The sequence below is a fragment of the Syngnathus floridae genome, chromosome 12 (assembly GCF_059516105.1).
Source record: "Syngnathus floridae isolate MCC-2025c chromosome 12, RoL_Sflo_1.0, whole genome shotgun sequence".
Taxonomy (NCBI): domain Eukaryota; kingdom Metazoa; phylum Chordata; class Actinopteri; order Syngnathiformes; family Syngnathidae; genus Syngnathus; species Syngnathus floridae.
In genome coordinates this window covers 434257-447646 of record NC_142424.1, presented here as the reverse complement: position 1 = coordinate 447646, position 13390 = coordinate 434257, and the positions used below count along the sequence as shown (strand labels likewise).

General features: G+C 58.0%; 2 protein-coding genes across 7 annotated transcripts; both read left to right on the top strand.

The window, feature by feature from the left end:
- The first annotated feature begins 18 nt into the window (after nucleotides 1-18).
- oclna (occludin a) lies at nucleotides 19-4116 on the top strand. Of its 3 annotated transcripts, none has more exons than XM_088392340.1 (9): nucleotides 19-171; nucleotides 715-802; nucleotides 924-1575; nucleotides 1756-1881; nucleotides 2775-2902; nucleotides 2968-3132; nucleotides 3197-3368; nucleotides 3521-3562; nucleotides 3711-4116. In XM_088392340.1, the coding sequence occupies exons 2-9, from the start codon at nucleotides 753-755 to the stop codon at nucleotides 3807-3809; spliced, it is 1434 nt and encodes a 477-aa protein (XP_088248466.1). In that variant the 5' UTR covers nucleotides 19-171; nucleotides 715-752; the 3' UTR covers nucleotides 3810-4116. The 3 variants fall into 3 exon arrangements, with proteins under 3 accessions (XP_088248466.1, XP_088248465.1, XP_088248467.1); XM_088392339.1 differs by having other exon boundaries at nucleotides 21-171; nucleotides 1756-1923; XM_088392341.1 differs by having other exon boundaries at nucleotides 118-186; nucleotides 1756-1923.
- Nucleotides 4117-4948: 832 nt separating this feature from the next.
- Nucleotides 4949-13310, top strand: rasgrf2a (Ras protein-specific guanine nucleotide-releasing factor 2a). Of its 4 annotated transcripts, XM_088392297.1 has the most exons (30): nucleotides 4949-5551; nucleotides 6107-6213; nucleotides 6613-6760; nucleotides 6887-6976; nucleotides 7086-7339; nucleotides 7397-7476; nucleotides 7582-7775; nucleotides 7864-7973; nucleotides 8047-8165; nucleotides 8231-8394; nucleotides 8467-8533; nucleotides 8619-8755; nucleotides 8875-8957; nucleotides 9025-9273; nucleotides 9384-9476; nucleotides 9568-10046; nucleotides 10130-10268; nucleotides 10338-10429; nucleotides 10518-10624; nucleotides 10702-10814; nucleotides 10900-10960; nucleotides 11039-11068; nucleotides 11139-11242; nucleotides 11582-11666; nucleotides 11845-12042; nucleotides 12121-12200; nucleotides 12275-12392; nucleotides 12468-12536; nucleotides 12606-12736; nucleotides 12782-13310. In XM_088392297.1, exons 1-29 carry the CDS (start codon nucleotides 5264-5266, stop codon nucleotides 12699-12701), a joined length of 3954 nt encoding a protein of 1317 aa, XP_088248423.1. In that variant the 5' UTR covers nucleotides 4949-5263; the 3' UTR covers nucleotides 12702-12736; nucleotides 12782-13310. The 4 variants fall into 4 exon arrangements, with proteins under 4 accessions (XP_088248423.1, XP_088248424.1, XP_088248428.1 ...); XM_088392298.1 differs by having other exon boundaries at nucleotides 4950-5551; nucleotides 10130-10267; nucleotides 10340-10429; nucleotides 12606-13310; XM_088392301.1 differs by lacking the exon at nucleotides 4949-5551 and adding an exon at nucleotides 5635-5969 and having other exon boundaries at nucleotides 12606-13310.
- The last annotated feature ends 80 nt before the right edge of the window (nucleotides 13311-13390 follow it).

The window sequence follows — 13390 nt, the reverse complement described above, 5'->3', positions numbered from 1 at the left end:
CGTGTTTGGCGTTTCCTTGTCTGTTGAACTCAGCATTTCCCGTCCCGTAAGTTGATACCCGAGTGGGCGTGGCCAGGCTGCTACCTTGTCAAGGTGTGGTTTGTTTCTTCATTTGTGTGTATTCCACTTGGAGGAGACGTCAAGCCGGCCCGGCGGTGGACAAAGTTTCGGGTGAGTGCGTTTCGGGTGAGTGCGTCGAACTTGTCCTCCTCGATATCGACTTGCTTGTTTGTTTGTTTGCTTGGTGTTGTTTTTGTGCCGTAAACGTTCCAATTGTTTCTTCTTTTTTCTTTTCTTTCTTTCTTTCTTTCGTGACGGAAGCAACTATGTACCGAAACAATTGTACTGTCAGCACAAATACGACGACGTTATTGTTGTGAGTCTTCAAAGAAACGGTGCTTATACCATTGCTGAGTTTCTCCGATGTTTTGAAATGGGTAACACTCCTACAAATGTATCTTTATCGATTTTATTCTTTTTGTTCGTGTTGTGCTTACACTGACAACATGGCTGCCAACTGGTTGCTGTCATGGGAAAGAATTGTTCTCCTTGCCTGACATTCTGGACGTGGAATCATGGAATGGACATTTGACATTTCATGTCTTTTGGGATTTTGCCACCGTCGGATGAAAACTGGCTTGTGTTTTAAAGCTATGTCACGGAGCCGCACTTTGGCTACAATTCAATTGTTTATGTGATTTTGTTTTTTCGCAGAAACTCGGGCGCACTCAAAGACAAGCGAAGAAGCAGCCATGTCCAACAGGCCAAACGGGAGCCCGCCTCCCTACGAGTCGGATGGCTAGTAAGTCGCAGCCGCTCTCTTAACCAACGTTACGAATGTGGGAAATGGAAGCTGCACCTATGGAAGCTGAACATAACCATCCCCCCCCCCCCCCCCCCCCCCCCCCCCCCCCCCCCGGCAGCAACGCAGCCCCCCAGCCGGCGTACTCGTACTACCCGGAAGACGAGTTCCAACACTTCTACCGCTGGACGTCGCCGCCGGGCGTGCTGAAGATCATGGCCATCATTGTCATCGTGCTGTGCGTGGCCATCTTTGCCTGCGTGGCCTCCACTCTGGCGTGGGACTCGCAGGGCGCGCTGTCGGGCTTCGGCGGCGGCATCGGCGGCTCCTATCCCGGAAGCTACGGCGGCGGCGGCGGCGGCAGCTTTGGCTCTTTCGGAGGCGGCGCCTACGGACCCGGCAACAGCTACGGCTACGGCAACCTGGGCGGCAACTACAACGACCCCCGCTCGGCCAAAGGCTTCATCATCGCCATGGCGGCCATCACTTTTGTGGCGGCGCTGGCCATCTTCATCATCCTGGTGTCCCACCAGAGCGTCTCGGAGAGCAGGAAGTTCTACCTGGCTGCGATCATCGTCTGCGCCATCTTGGCCCTGTTGATGCTGATCGCCACCATCGTGTACCTGGTGGCCGTCAACCCCACGGCGCAGTCGCAAGGCTCGGCCTACGGCAGCCAGATCGCCGGCCTGTGCGCCCAGTACCAGCAGCCGCAGTTGTCGGGGATCATGGTCAACCAGTACCTCTACCACTACTGCGTGGTGGAGCCGCAGGAGGTGGGTTCTCTGCCGCCACTGCCACCGCCGCCGCCGCCGCCGCCGCCGCGCCTCTCTTCCTTGCTCTCTTTGTTCACGCCATTTGGAAATGCCGGATTGGCACTTTTGAGCGGGCGTGCGCACTTGTGCAACCACGGGCCGGATGCTCATGTTGTTGTTTTTTTTGTGCGGCGCCGGCAGGCCATCGCGGTGGTTTTTGGCTTCCTGGTGGCGGCCGCCCTCATCATCATGCTGGTGTTTGCGCTGAAGACGCGCAAGAAGATCAGCGAGTTCGGCAAGAGCAACATCTTGTGGAAGCGCGTCAAGGTGCTGGAGGACGCCGAACCGCCGCAGGACGTCGAGGCCTGGGTCAGCGCCGGCCGTCGCAAAATTCTTGTCGGCGATATACGTACACCGGCGCGATGTTTTGACCCGGCGCACCGAAATACGTCAAATGCGCCGCGCCCAAATTTGGCCATCATTAAGTCGTTTGATACAAGCAGAAAAAGAATCAAATGTCAATTTAGCCCAGTAAGGGGTAATGCGGCGGCCATGTTGGTAGGGGCGCAACTCATCAGGTGACCTTTTGATTGTTTGCCCTCTGTGGCACACTTTGAGTTGAAGCCAGTGAAGAGGTTTTTGGAGAGATACAAATTGGTGGGATGTTTGAAAAAAATGGTGCCTTCCCTTCACTGTCGTACAAACCACTGTCTGACTTTTGGCTGTCCCAACTTCTGTGCGCAGTCAGGTTCGTGCGTGCGCGCAAAGCGCTTTTGGAAGCGGTCCGACCAGTTTGGCAGCGTGCAAAGACGGATGGGGGAGGCGGGTGGGACGAGGGGGAGGCGGGATGCCTTTCGGCGTTGGTTTCAAGGCGTGTCGCCACGGTGACACCGACAGTTTCATGGTGTCACATTCTCGAGGGGGGGGGGGTCAATCACTCGCGTGCTGGAAGGTATAACAAGTTTGGAAAAGCGAGTTGTTTTCTTGGAGGTCACACGGGCTGACGCGACGGGTCTGCGCACGCTCGTCATTCCAGCGCCGGCCGCAGCTGGCTGAAAAGAAAATACTGGATGAAATCGTCTGTACTCTGAAGAAGAATTCAAACTTTCTAGATGGGGGGAGAGTTTCAACTCATTTGGAGTAGAGTGAAGGACTTTTCAGGACCAAAGTAGCAATGTTACAAAAGGCTTTTGTTTTAGTTTGCGTATTTTAACCACCAGGTGAACAACGTGTCGGTGCCGCCCGAGGAACTTCCCATGGCCGACTTCCCGGAGACGCTGCGCAGCTCGCGGGGTCACCTGGACGACGACCGCAGCACCGACTACAGCAAACCTCGATACGGCTACACGTAAGTCCGGCTGGCTCGGGATGACCGCTTCTGATGCCTCTCATTGTTCCGTAATCCTGCGTCAGGCCGGTGGAGGATGAGCGGCCCGTCCGTAACGGCGTTCCTTCCGGCGGCGCCGACTCGGCCGCTCCCAGCTGGACCGGCAGATCCAACGGGAGGCGGGGAGACCCCGACGCCGACTATGCGTCCTCGGGAGACGAGCTGGACGACGAGGACGCCGACTTCTACAGGTGGGTGCCCCCCCCATCCCCCAGTGCCCCTCCCCGGCTCTTAACGCTCCGTGGTCTTCCTCAGCGAGTTCCCGCCCGTCGCCACCGAGCAGGAACGCAACGAGTACAAGCGGGAGTTTGACCGCAACCACCACGAGTACAAAGAGCTCCAGTCCGAGCTTGACGCCATCAACGGCAAACTCAGCGACGTGGACCGACAACTGGACGAGCTGCACAAAGGAAGCCCGCAGTACCTGGTCAGCATCTTCTGCCGTCACACAACACGTGTCAAATTGTGGCCCTGGAGAAAAGACGCAGGAAGTCTGCCATTGAGTTTACAAAGCGACCATTTGAAAGCCATCAGAAAAGCCATCATCCGAATAATGGAAGGTGATGTGTTTTCCACCAGGACGCTCTGGACGAGTACAACCGGATCAAGGACATGAAAAAGGTGAGTAGGTGTCAGCGGCGATGAGCAAACTTGCAACAAAGTGAAATGGCAAATAAGGCTGGCCTACAGCGATTCTTTCAGTCGCCGCTAGAGGGTGCCCACGTCACGCATGTTGACAATCACCATGTTTGGTGCGTTGTGTTTTTAGTCTTCAGACTATCGCGCCAAGAAGAGGCGAAGCAAATACCTCAAGGCCAAACTCAACCACATCAAGAAGATGGTCAGCGACTACGACCGCAGAGCTTGAGACGTGCCGCCGCCGCTGGCGCCGCCACTGGCCACTGGCGCCGTCAGAACAAATGCTCGCTCGCTCGCTCGCTCAGCCAGAACGGGTCGGCCGGCCGGCGGCCACGCCACGCCACGCCACGGCTGGGCTGCCCGAGTCTTCCTGCCAGCTACGAACTCTTTTCAAGCAACAAGCTATATATTTCTCCTGATGAATTTTTGCACGACAAGTCAGTCCACGTGTATCGGACTAGCTATTTTTAACCAACTCGTGTACTTAAAGCTGTCGTTTGTATTTTTTATGAGAATAAAATGCCAAGGAATGTTTACATTGACTTCCCGTGCGACATTTGTAGAAATTTGGTGCCACATTGTAATTAATGAAAGCTATCGGTCCGTTCTCGCCAAGGTTCCTTGTTTTGACTTGTAGATAGTGACTTTCAAACTTTCCATTTTTCTCCTTTCAGCAATTCGAAGATCTCATTGGAGTGCTCTCGCTTCCCCGCCGCCCCTGAAGGCAGCAGCACTTTGGAAGGTGACAATTTGGTGGGCATGTCTCTCTTGAGTAGAAAAGAAAAGAAAAAGTCGTTTCGACGGCTGTGGACGGACGGTGTCCGCGCGTAGTCGCTAAGCAGCCTAAACAGATTAGCAGCACATTGTGTCTCACTTGAGGTCAATGCTGGTTCGTCCTTCCGCCGCCAATCAAGGCCAGCCGACGCGCGCGCACGGATAACATCTGTCTACTCGCACACGCGTCGTCGACATGTGTTTGTCCGTTGTGGCTGGATGACTTTGAGACGGTCACGTGAACACGTTGATCTGGTGAAATGGCCACAGAGCAGATGCGTCTACTTTCCGGTGAAGTTTTTTTTCTCGTTGAATTTCTTTCTGTTGACGTCTGAGGACTCTGAGTGCTCTGAATTCATCTTTCGAACGTATGAACCGAAGGGATACGTGGCAAATGTCACAAAGGTCAACACACTGGGAAAAATGGATTTTGCGCATCAGCTGCCGTGTTTGCCGTTGCTGGTCGCGACCACGCAGGACGAGGCTTTCAACCGTGCAGGCACTTTCGAAGTCGCGCATGTCAGTCAGGGTTTCGGATCCCGAGTGGCGTTTTCAATCGGCTCGGCGCGGCTCGGCTCGGCTCGGCGCGGCGCGGCTCGCGCTCACGCTCCGGCTCACGCTCGCCTGCCGCTGTCCCTTTAAGAGCACCCTAAAGCCGATTAGCGCTCATCCCGCCTCGCTTCCCGACTTCAACAGCCCCATTTGGTACTTTTGCCGACCGAGCGGACCTCCTCTGGCCTCTCCTCCTTCGCCGTCGCTGTGCGTTGCTTCCCACGTCGGGCGCGCGGATTCCTGCCGACGGAGCCATGACGCGCGCCGGCTCCCCGGGCAGCGCGCCCTCGCCTCTCAGGCGCGCAAGTGCGAGCAAGTGAAGCGCGCGCGCGCGCGCGCGCGTCCAGGTGCGTCCAGATGCAGAAGAGCGTGCGCTACAACGAGGGCCACGCCCTGCACCTGGCGCTGGCCGCCCGCAAGGAGGGCGCCAAGCGCGGCCCGGTCAGCAAACGCAGCTCGGAGAACGTCCGCTGGACGGATAAGTTCTTCGCGCTCTACCAGAACCTGCTCTTCTACTTCGACAACGAGCAGAGCGCGCGGCCGTCCGGCATGTACCTGCTGGAGGGATGCACGTGCGAACGCGCCCCCGCGCCCAAAGTGGCCTCCTCGCTTGGCGGCAGCAGGGACGCCCCCGAGAAGATGCAGGTACAAGGCATCTTTCCATCCGAGGCTACAGGCTGGCTGGCCGGCTGGCTGGCATTTGGCGCTCGTGCACGAGTCGGGGTCAGGCTTTTCCAAATTGAAGGCTTTCTATGGTGCTTGGCCTTGCGTGGGCTTCCGTGCGTCAGCCTGAGATGCTTAAGCGTGCTTGCGAGCTGGAGCACGGGGATTGCCATCGCTTCGGACTTTGTTGCCGACTCGTGGCGGGTTTGTTGAGTGACTTGGGCGCCCGGCAGACGCGACGAGACGAGACGAGACGAGACGAGACGAGACGAGACTCTTAGTGGAGGGGGCGTGGCCCCTCTACTTTACGCGCGTGTGCGTGTCTCATTGTTTTGGTTCATCTTCAATCCATCTGGCTGCCGGGGAAGCCGCATTAAAGCGCACAAGCTGCCTTGCTTATGTAAGAAGAAGAACAACAACGCGCGCGCGCGCGCGCGCTCGCGCAAGCCTTTAAGCCTCCTGCTGGCTGGACGCTGGCACACGCTACCAAGTGTCATTCACTCGCTTATGTTACATCATTACTACATGTGTGTGCAGTACTACTTCCTGGTGATGTTCGGCCACGATGGGCAGAAGCCTCTCGAGCTTCGCACTGAGGAGGAAGCCGACTGCAATGAGTGGGTGGACTGCATCCAGCAGGCCAGGTGAACATACGCACGATGCACAAGCACAAGCACAAGCACAAGCACAAGCACAAGCACAGGCACAAGCACAGGCACAGGCACAGGCACAGGCACAAGCACATCCGCACTCTGGTTCATTTCAACTTAGCTGCTTTCACTCATTCGCTTGGGTTGATGAAATGGCGAGTTCAGGTAAAAAGGAACAAAGCTTGTGGAAGGAGATGCAAATAGAAGGGAGAGAGGGAAATGTTATGGCCAGAGTGGGATGTAACCTATTTAGGTTGAACCTTGGCGAGATGCGGCCTGTTGAATGATGCTATATGCTCGCCAATGCAAAAATCCCTTTGGAATACGAGTCGCAATGAAAGTCGAGGAAAAAGCTCGAGCGGACGTGACTGTGTCGCGCGTGGGTTTGGCCAGCTACTCGGATCTGCTCCTGGAGCGCGAGATCCTGATGCAGAAGTACATCCACCTGGTCCAGATCATGGAGACCGAGAAGGTCGCAGCCAATCAGCTACGCGCGCAACTGGAGGACCAGGGCACCGAGATTGAGAGGCTCAAGGCCGAGGTATGCCGCCTCGTAGCGTTGCGCTAATGCTAGCTGCTCATTGTTCCCAACAAAGGGACTGCTCAATAGTGCTAATGCTGTTTGACAAATGCTAGCCAACAGCGGTTGTGCGCCTGCTGTGTCCAGATTGTGCTGCTCAACAGGACCAAAGAGCGCCTGCAGCCCAGCCACAACCTTGTGGACGAAGAAGACCCCGACATCAAAAAGATCAAGAAGGTCAGTTGGCGGGCGGCGGCGCGGCGCGGTGCGGCGCGGCGCGGTGCGGCGCGGCGCGGCGCGGCACGGCGCAGCTCGCTAAGAGACGTCACGTGGCTGTCGCGTGCAGGTTCAGAGCTTCATGCGCGGCTGGCTGTGCCGGAGGAAGTGGAAGTTGATCGTCCAGGACTACATCTGCTCGCCGCACGCCGAGAGCATGCGCAAGCGCAACCACATCGTCTTCAACATGGTGGAGGCGGAGACGGAGTACGTCAACCAGCTGGCCGTGCTGGTCAACTGCTTCCTGCGCCCGCTGCGCATGGCCGCCAGCTCCAAGAAGCCGCCCGTCAGCCACCACGACGTCAGCAGCATCTTCCTCAACAGGTGCGAGAGTTGTCCAAGAGTTGTCGGGCTCGCTCACGCGCTTCTTCTTTTGCCCAGCGAGACCATCATGTTCCTGCACCAGATCTTCCACCAGGGCCTGAATGCTCGCATGGCCAACTGGCCCACGCTGGTCCTGGGTGAGTGACGGGCCTGGTGGCGGGCCAGCGCGGGCAGGCGGATGCGCTCGCGAGCACATCCGCCTGAGCTGGTCACGCAACTCGGGCTGTGTGTCGGGCTCGCAGCGGACCTCTTCGACATCCTCCTGCCCATGCTCAACATCTACCAGGAGTTTGTGCGCAACCACCAGTACAGCCTTCAGGTCCTGGCCAACTGCAAGCAGAACCGAGACTTCGACAAGCTGCTCAAGCAGTACGAGGCCAACGCGGCGTGCGAGGGCCGCATGCTGGAGACCTTCCTCACCTACCCCATGTTCCAGGTGGACCAGCCCAGACCGCATCTTCTCTGGTTTCCTTCAATGCTTAGCGGATGTGTCCTTAATGTAGCCGCCGCGCACGCGCTTGCAGATCCCCCGCTACATCATCACTCTTCACGAGTTGCTGGCGCACACGCCGCACGAGCACGTGGAGAGGAACAGTTTGCATTTCGCCAAGTCCAAACTGGAAGAACTCTCCAAGTACAAACGTCGACGTGGCCAGCCGGCGGTGGGCAAAAGTGACAGCGTGCGTCTGCTCTGCGCCTGTGCTCAGGATGATGCACGACGAGGTGAGCGACACGGAGAACATCCGCAAGAACCTGGCCATCGAGAGGATGATCGTGGAGGGCTGCGACATCCTGCTGGACACCAGCCAGACTTTTGTTCGACAAGGTGGGTGCAGGCGCCTGTCCCCCTGGCCGAGGCTCGAGCGGACGTCTGGTGTCCCCCGCCGGCAGGGTCGCTCATCCAGCTGCCGTCCGGGAGCGAGCGCGGCGTGCTGAGCAAAGTGCGCCTGGGCTCGCTGTCGCTGCGCAAGGAAGGCGAGCGCCAGTGCTTCCTCTTCACCAAACACTTCCTCATCTGCACCAGGACGTCTGGAGGCAAGCTGCACTTGCTCAAGGTCTGCACATTGGGGGGGCGGGGGTGGATGCACGAGGTTGGCGCTTGAAGCCTGGGTGTCTTCTGGTTCCAGCAAGGAGGCACGCTGTCGCTGATGGAGTGCACGCTGATCGAGGACGTGGACGCCGCAGACGACGACTGTGAGCGCGCTTTGTTCTTCTCAAGCCGACCGCTTTCCCAAGCAAGCGTCCCACCCGAGCTGCCTGCCCGCTCGCTCTTTTGCAGACAACGCGGCGGGTCAGGGCTTCGGCCACTTGGAGTTCAAGCTGCTGGCGGAGCCTCCCGACGGCCAGACCTTCTCGGTGGTTCTGCTCGCCCCGTCGCGCCAGGAGAAGGCGGCCTGGACCAGCGACATCAGCCAGGTCGGCGGAAAAGCGCCCACAAAGACCGCCAGCCCCCCCCCCACACACACACCGTTGGGCTCAGCCCCTATCTCCCTCCCTCCCTCCCTCCCTCCCTCCCTCCCTCCCGTTTCTTTTAGTGCATCGACAACATCCGCTGCAACGGGCTGATGACCAGCGTCTTTGAGGAGAACTCCAAAGTTTCGGTGCCGCACATGATCAAGTAAGACGAGTCTTGCGGCGAGAGGATTTCTGGAGCCGTGACCCTGACCCCATTCCACCCCCTTTAGGTCAGACGCCCGCCTGCACAAGGACGACGTGGACATCTGCTTCAGCAAGACACTGAACTCGTGTAAAGTCCCGCAGATCCGCTACGCCAGCGTGGAGCGGCTGCTGGAGCGCCTGACCGACCTGCGCTTCCTCTCCATCGACTTCCTCAACACCTTCCTGCACACCTACAGGATCTTCACCAGCGCCGCTGTGGTCATCGGCAAACTGGCGCTCATCTACCGCCAGCCCTTCACCTCCATCCCCGTCAGGTAGGGACACGCGTGCACATCCGGCCGCCTCTTCTCATTCCCATCCTCCTCCTCCTCCTCCTCCTCCTCCTCCTCCTCCTCCTCCTCATCTTCATCATCTCGGCGCTCAGGATCCAGCAGCACTCGTGCGATCGTCTGTCCGTCATGTCTCTGTGTCCCGACTACACTCTGAAGATCACCCAGCTGGCTCTGGATCAGTCCAAGTAAACCAAGACCCCCCCCCATAGTCATTCCATGCTCCGCCCCGCCCCCCCACGCTGCCCCATGCGCTAACAGCTTCTCTTGCGTTGTCAGGTCTCTGGAGCTGTTCTTTGCCAGCAACCAGGCCTCGTGGGGCGCAGACCCCCTGAACAACAAATCGCCGCGCCTGTGCCGCAAGTTCTCATCCCCGCCGCCGCCGCCGCCGCCGCCTTTGTCCCTCCCGTCGCGCACGTCCTCGCCCGTCCACTCCCGCAAATTGTCTCTCAGCTCGCCCGTGGGCCCCAAAATTCTGGACCTTTCCTCCACGCCGTCGTCCTCGGCCGCCAGCTCCCCCACCTCCACGCACGGGCCGGGCCTCTTCTCCTCCTCGTCACCGCCGCCTCACGCCGGCGGGCCCTGCAGATCACTCTTCAGCTTTTCCTCGTCGTCGCCGCCGCCCACCGTCACCAAGGCCCCGCTGGATCTCAGTCGAGGGCCGAGCTCGCCCGAGCTCAGCCCGGGCGGCGAGGATGTCGGCGAGCTGCCTCGAATCGACGCCTTCTGCGGGAAACTAAGGAGGAGCATTCGCAGAGGTGAGCCGTCCAAAAAACAACAACAAAAAACCGACGTACATCTGAGTGCGACATCGGCGTAATTGTGACGCCTCCCCCGCCAGCCGTGCTGGAGTCGGTGTCTCTGGACAAGTTTATTCCGGAATCTCCCAACACCGTGGGCAGCAACGAGTCTGGCGACGTGTCGCCGTGTCGCTCGCCGTCCACGCCGCGACACTTGCGCTACCACCGCCCGGGAGGAGGTAGCACACACCGCCGCAGCCAGCGCCGCACCTCAACTTTTTGCCACGCCGCTCATCGCCGCGTCTCGGCAGCGTCCTCGGCCGAGAACTCTCGCTGCCCCGTGTCGCCGGCGTCGGCCTTCGCCATCGCCACCGCCGCCGCCGGGCACGGCGGCTCCCAAGGTGAGCGACTGGTGACTTTGAGTGTGCGCGGCTTTAAAGGGCCACACTCGCTGGGAAAAAAAGCGCCTCGCTGGCTTTCTTCTTGCAGCGTCGAGCGGCTCGGACAAGTCGTGCGACAAAGAGTTCATCATCCGCAGAGCCGCCACCAACCGAGTTCTCAACGTGCTGCGACACTGGGTCTCCAAACACGTGCAGGTCGGCAGGTGGCTCCAAAACCTTCTGCGCGTTTCATGACCTTCCAAAATGGCATAAATGCTCGCACCCGGCGGCAGGACTTTGAGAGCAACGGGGAGCTGAGGGTGGGCGTGGTCAGCCTCCTGGAGGAAGTGCTGCGGGACCCCGACCTTCTGCCTCAGGAGAGGAAAGCCGCCGGCAACATTCTCAGGTTGGCCCGCCGCTTGCACGGAAAGAAAAAAAAAAACCAAAAAAAAAGCCGGGCTGACCCCGATGCAACTTGTTTGCCACATCAGCACCCTTGGTCAAGAAGAGCAAGACGACGCTCAGCTCAAGATTGAGGACATTCTGCAAATGGTGCTGCATTCTGAGGACATGCCTGCACACGTTTGTCACCGCATAATAACTGCAACCGTCTTTTTTTACAACCGACAGAAAAGTTCTCCTCTTCTTCACTTCATTGCGGTAAGAAAAGAATCCCAACGTTCATTCGTCGACGTTCGCACGGTTATCATCTGTGTGTGCGTGTGCGTAGGCAGAGAGTCCAAAAGCCGAGTGTTTGGAGTCCCTGTCTGCGATGGAGCTGGCCGAGCAGATCACGCTCCTGGACCACATCGTCTTCAGGAGCATTCCCTACGAGTGTGTCCAACTTTGAGAATGATTCCGAGATATTCCAAAATCATGAGAGTCCACCTGCAGGATGTTGCGTTCATTTTGAAATGATGATTACGATCGATTGTGATTGCCGAGCGACTAGGGCTCGTAGTCTGTCGCCCCCTAGCGGTCAGCTGGGACAATGCAGGTTTCAATGACCACGGAAGCTTCCACCAGAACAAACAATGCCTGAAAAATCACCTACGGGTGCCCAAATTTGTTTGAGAAATGAAAGTATTTTCCAGTATTTTATGCTAACCACACTATTTTCCCAGTATTTGTCCTCGTATGAATGATATCGATTGGTTGACGGCGGCGTTTCAGGGAGTTCCTGGGTCAGGGCTGGATGAAGGCGGATAAGACGGAGAAGACGCCCTTCATCATGAGAACCAGCCAGCACTTCAACGAGGTGAGCGGAGCTCCAGCGGAGCTCGAGTGGAGCTCGAGCGGAGCTCGAGCGGAGCTCAAGCAGAGCTCAAGCAGAGCTCAAGCGGGCCCGCGCCACCGCCGCCGCCGCCGCCGCCGCCGCCGCCGCCGCCGCCGCCGCCGCCGCCGCCGCTCACGTTTTGTGGCCGGCTCACGCTCAGATGAGCAACCTGGTGGCCTCGCGGATCATGACGCACGGCGACGCGGGCGCCCGGGCCGGCGCCATCGAGAAGTGGCTGGCGGTGGCCGACATCTGCCGCTGCCTGCACAACTACAACGGCGTGCTGGAGATCACCTCGGCGCTCAACCGCAGCGCCGTCTACCGCCTCAAGAAGACCTGGGCCAAAGTCTGCAAGCAGGTCCAGGCCCCCCTCGTATGGTTCGGAAGGGCGCTCAGCTCAGCGTCATTGTTTTTGAAATCATTTGTCGCCTCGCAGACCAAGGCGCTGATGGATCGACTGCAGAGGACGGTCTCGTCCGAAGGACGCTTCAAGAACCTCCGAGAGACGCTGAAAAAGTACAAACGGCCACCTGACTGAGTTGGCGCCGAGCGCGCTGGTGACACGCGTGTCACCAAAAGTGTGTTTTCAGCTGCAACCCGCCGTGCGTGCCCTACCTGGGCATGTACCTCACCGACCTGGCCTTCATCGAGGAGGCCACGCCCAACTTCACCGAGGAAGGCCTGGTCAACTTCTCCAAGATGAGGATGGTAGTCGGCGCTCGCAAGCAGCCGCTGGGCGGTGGCGGCGGCAAAATCGAAAGCTGCTCTTTGTCTCCCCTTCAGATCTGTCACATCATCCGAGAGATCCGGCAGTTCCAGCAGGCTCCTTACAGGATCGAGCACCAGGCCAAGGTTAGCTGGGCCTCTGGCCGGCGCCGCCTTTGATTGACAGCTGTCAGGCATCCTTTTGTGCTCTCGCAGGTGACTCACTTCCTGCTGGACAAGACGCAAGTGATGGATGAAGACGCACTGTACGAGTTCTCGCTGAAGATTGAGCCGCGCGTCCCGCCGGCCTAAGCTAAGCTAAGCTAAAATAAGATAAGCTAGGCTAGGCTAAGCTAAGCCAAGCTAAGCTAAAATAAGATAAGCTAGGCTAGGCTAAGCTAAGCCAAGCTAAGCTAAGCGCCTGGCCTCCTGCCTTGTCCTATGCAGAGGCCAGGTTAATCCCCGCTCATTTGGATCAGGCGAGGCTTCCGTGTCTCGTTGCCGAGCAACCGAGGCCACTTTTCTCCCCCCGTTTCCCGGCGTGCAGGCTGCGGCTCACACCGTGACATCACTTCCTGCGTGGAGTGATCACACTGTGACATGGCTTCCACGGGGTCACTTTGCTTAAAAAGTGGAAGCGCTCGATGACACGGTGACATCAAAAACAATCGCGCGTTATTATTTAGGATGAATATTTGAATTGAATGTTAGCTCCGTGTTATATTTCGTTTTCTCCTCTGGAGTGTATTAGTCGAGCTTAACGCCTTTGCACTATGTTGTCATTTGATATCTCCGTAGTTTGACGTGATGTATCGATGAGACGAATGCTATTTATTTTTCCGTTCATATTAGCGCCTCGTTTGTCTTTGTACCGGGTGTTCTTTTCCACTCAGCCTGCCGCAATAAAAGTCCTTGAAAATATGTGTGAAAGTCAAAGCCAGCGAGTCACAGCGCTTGCGATTGGTTGGAACGGGGCTCGAGGGGGCGGGGCCTTGTTCCAG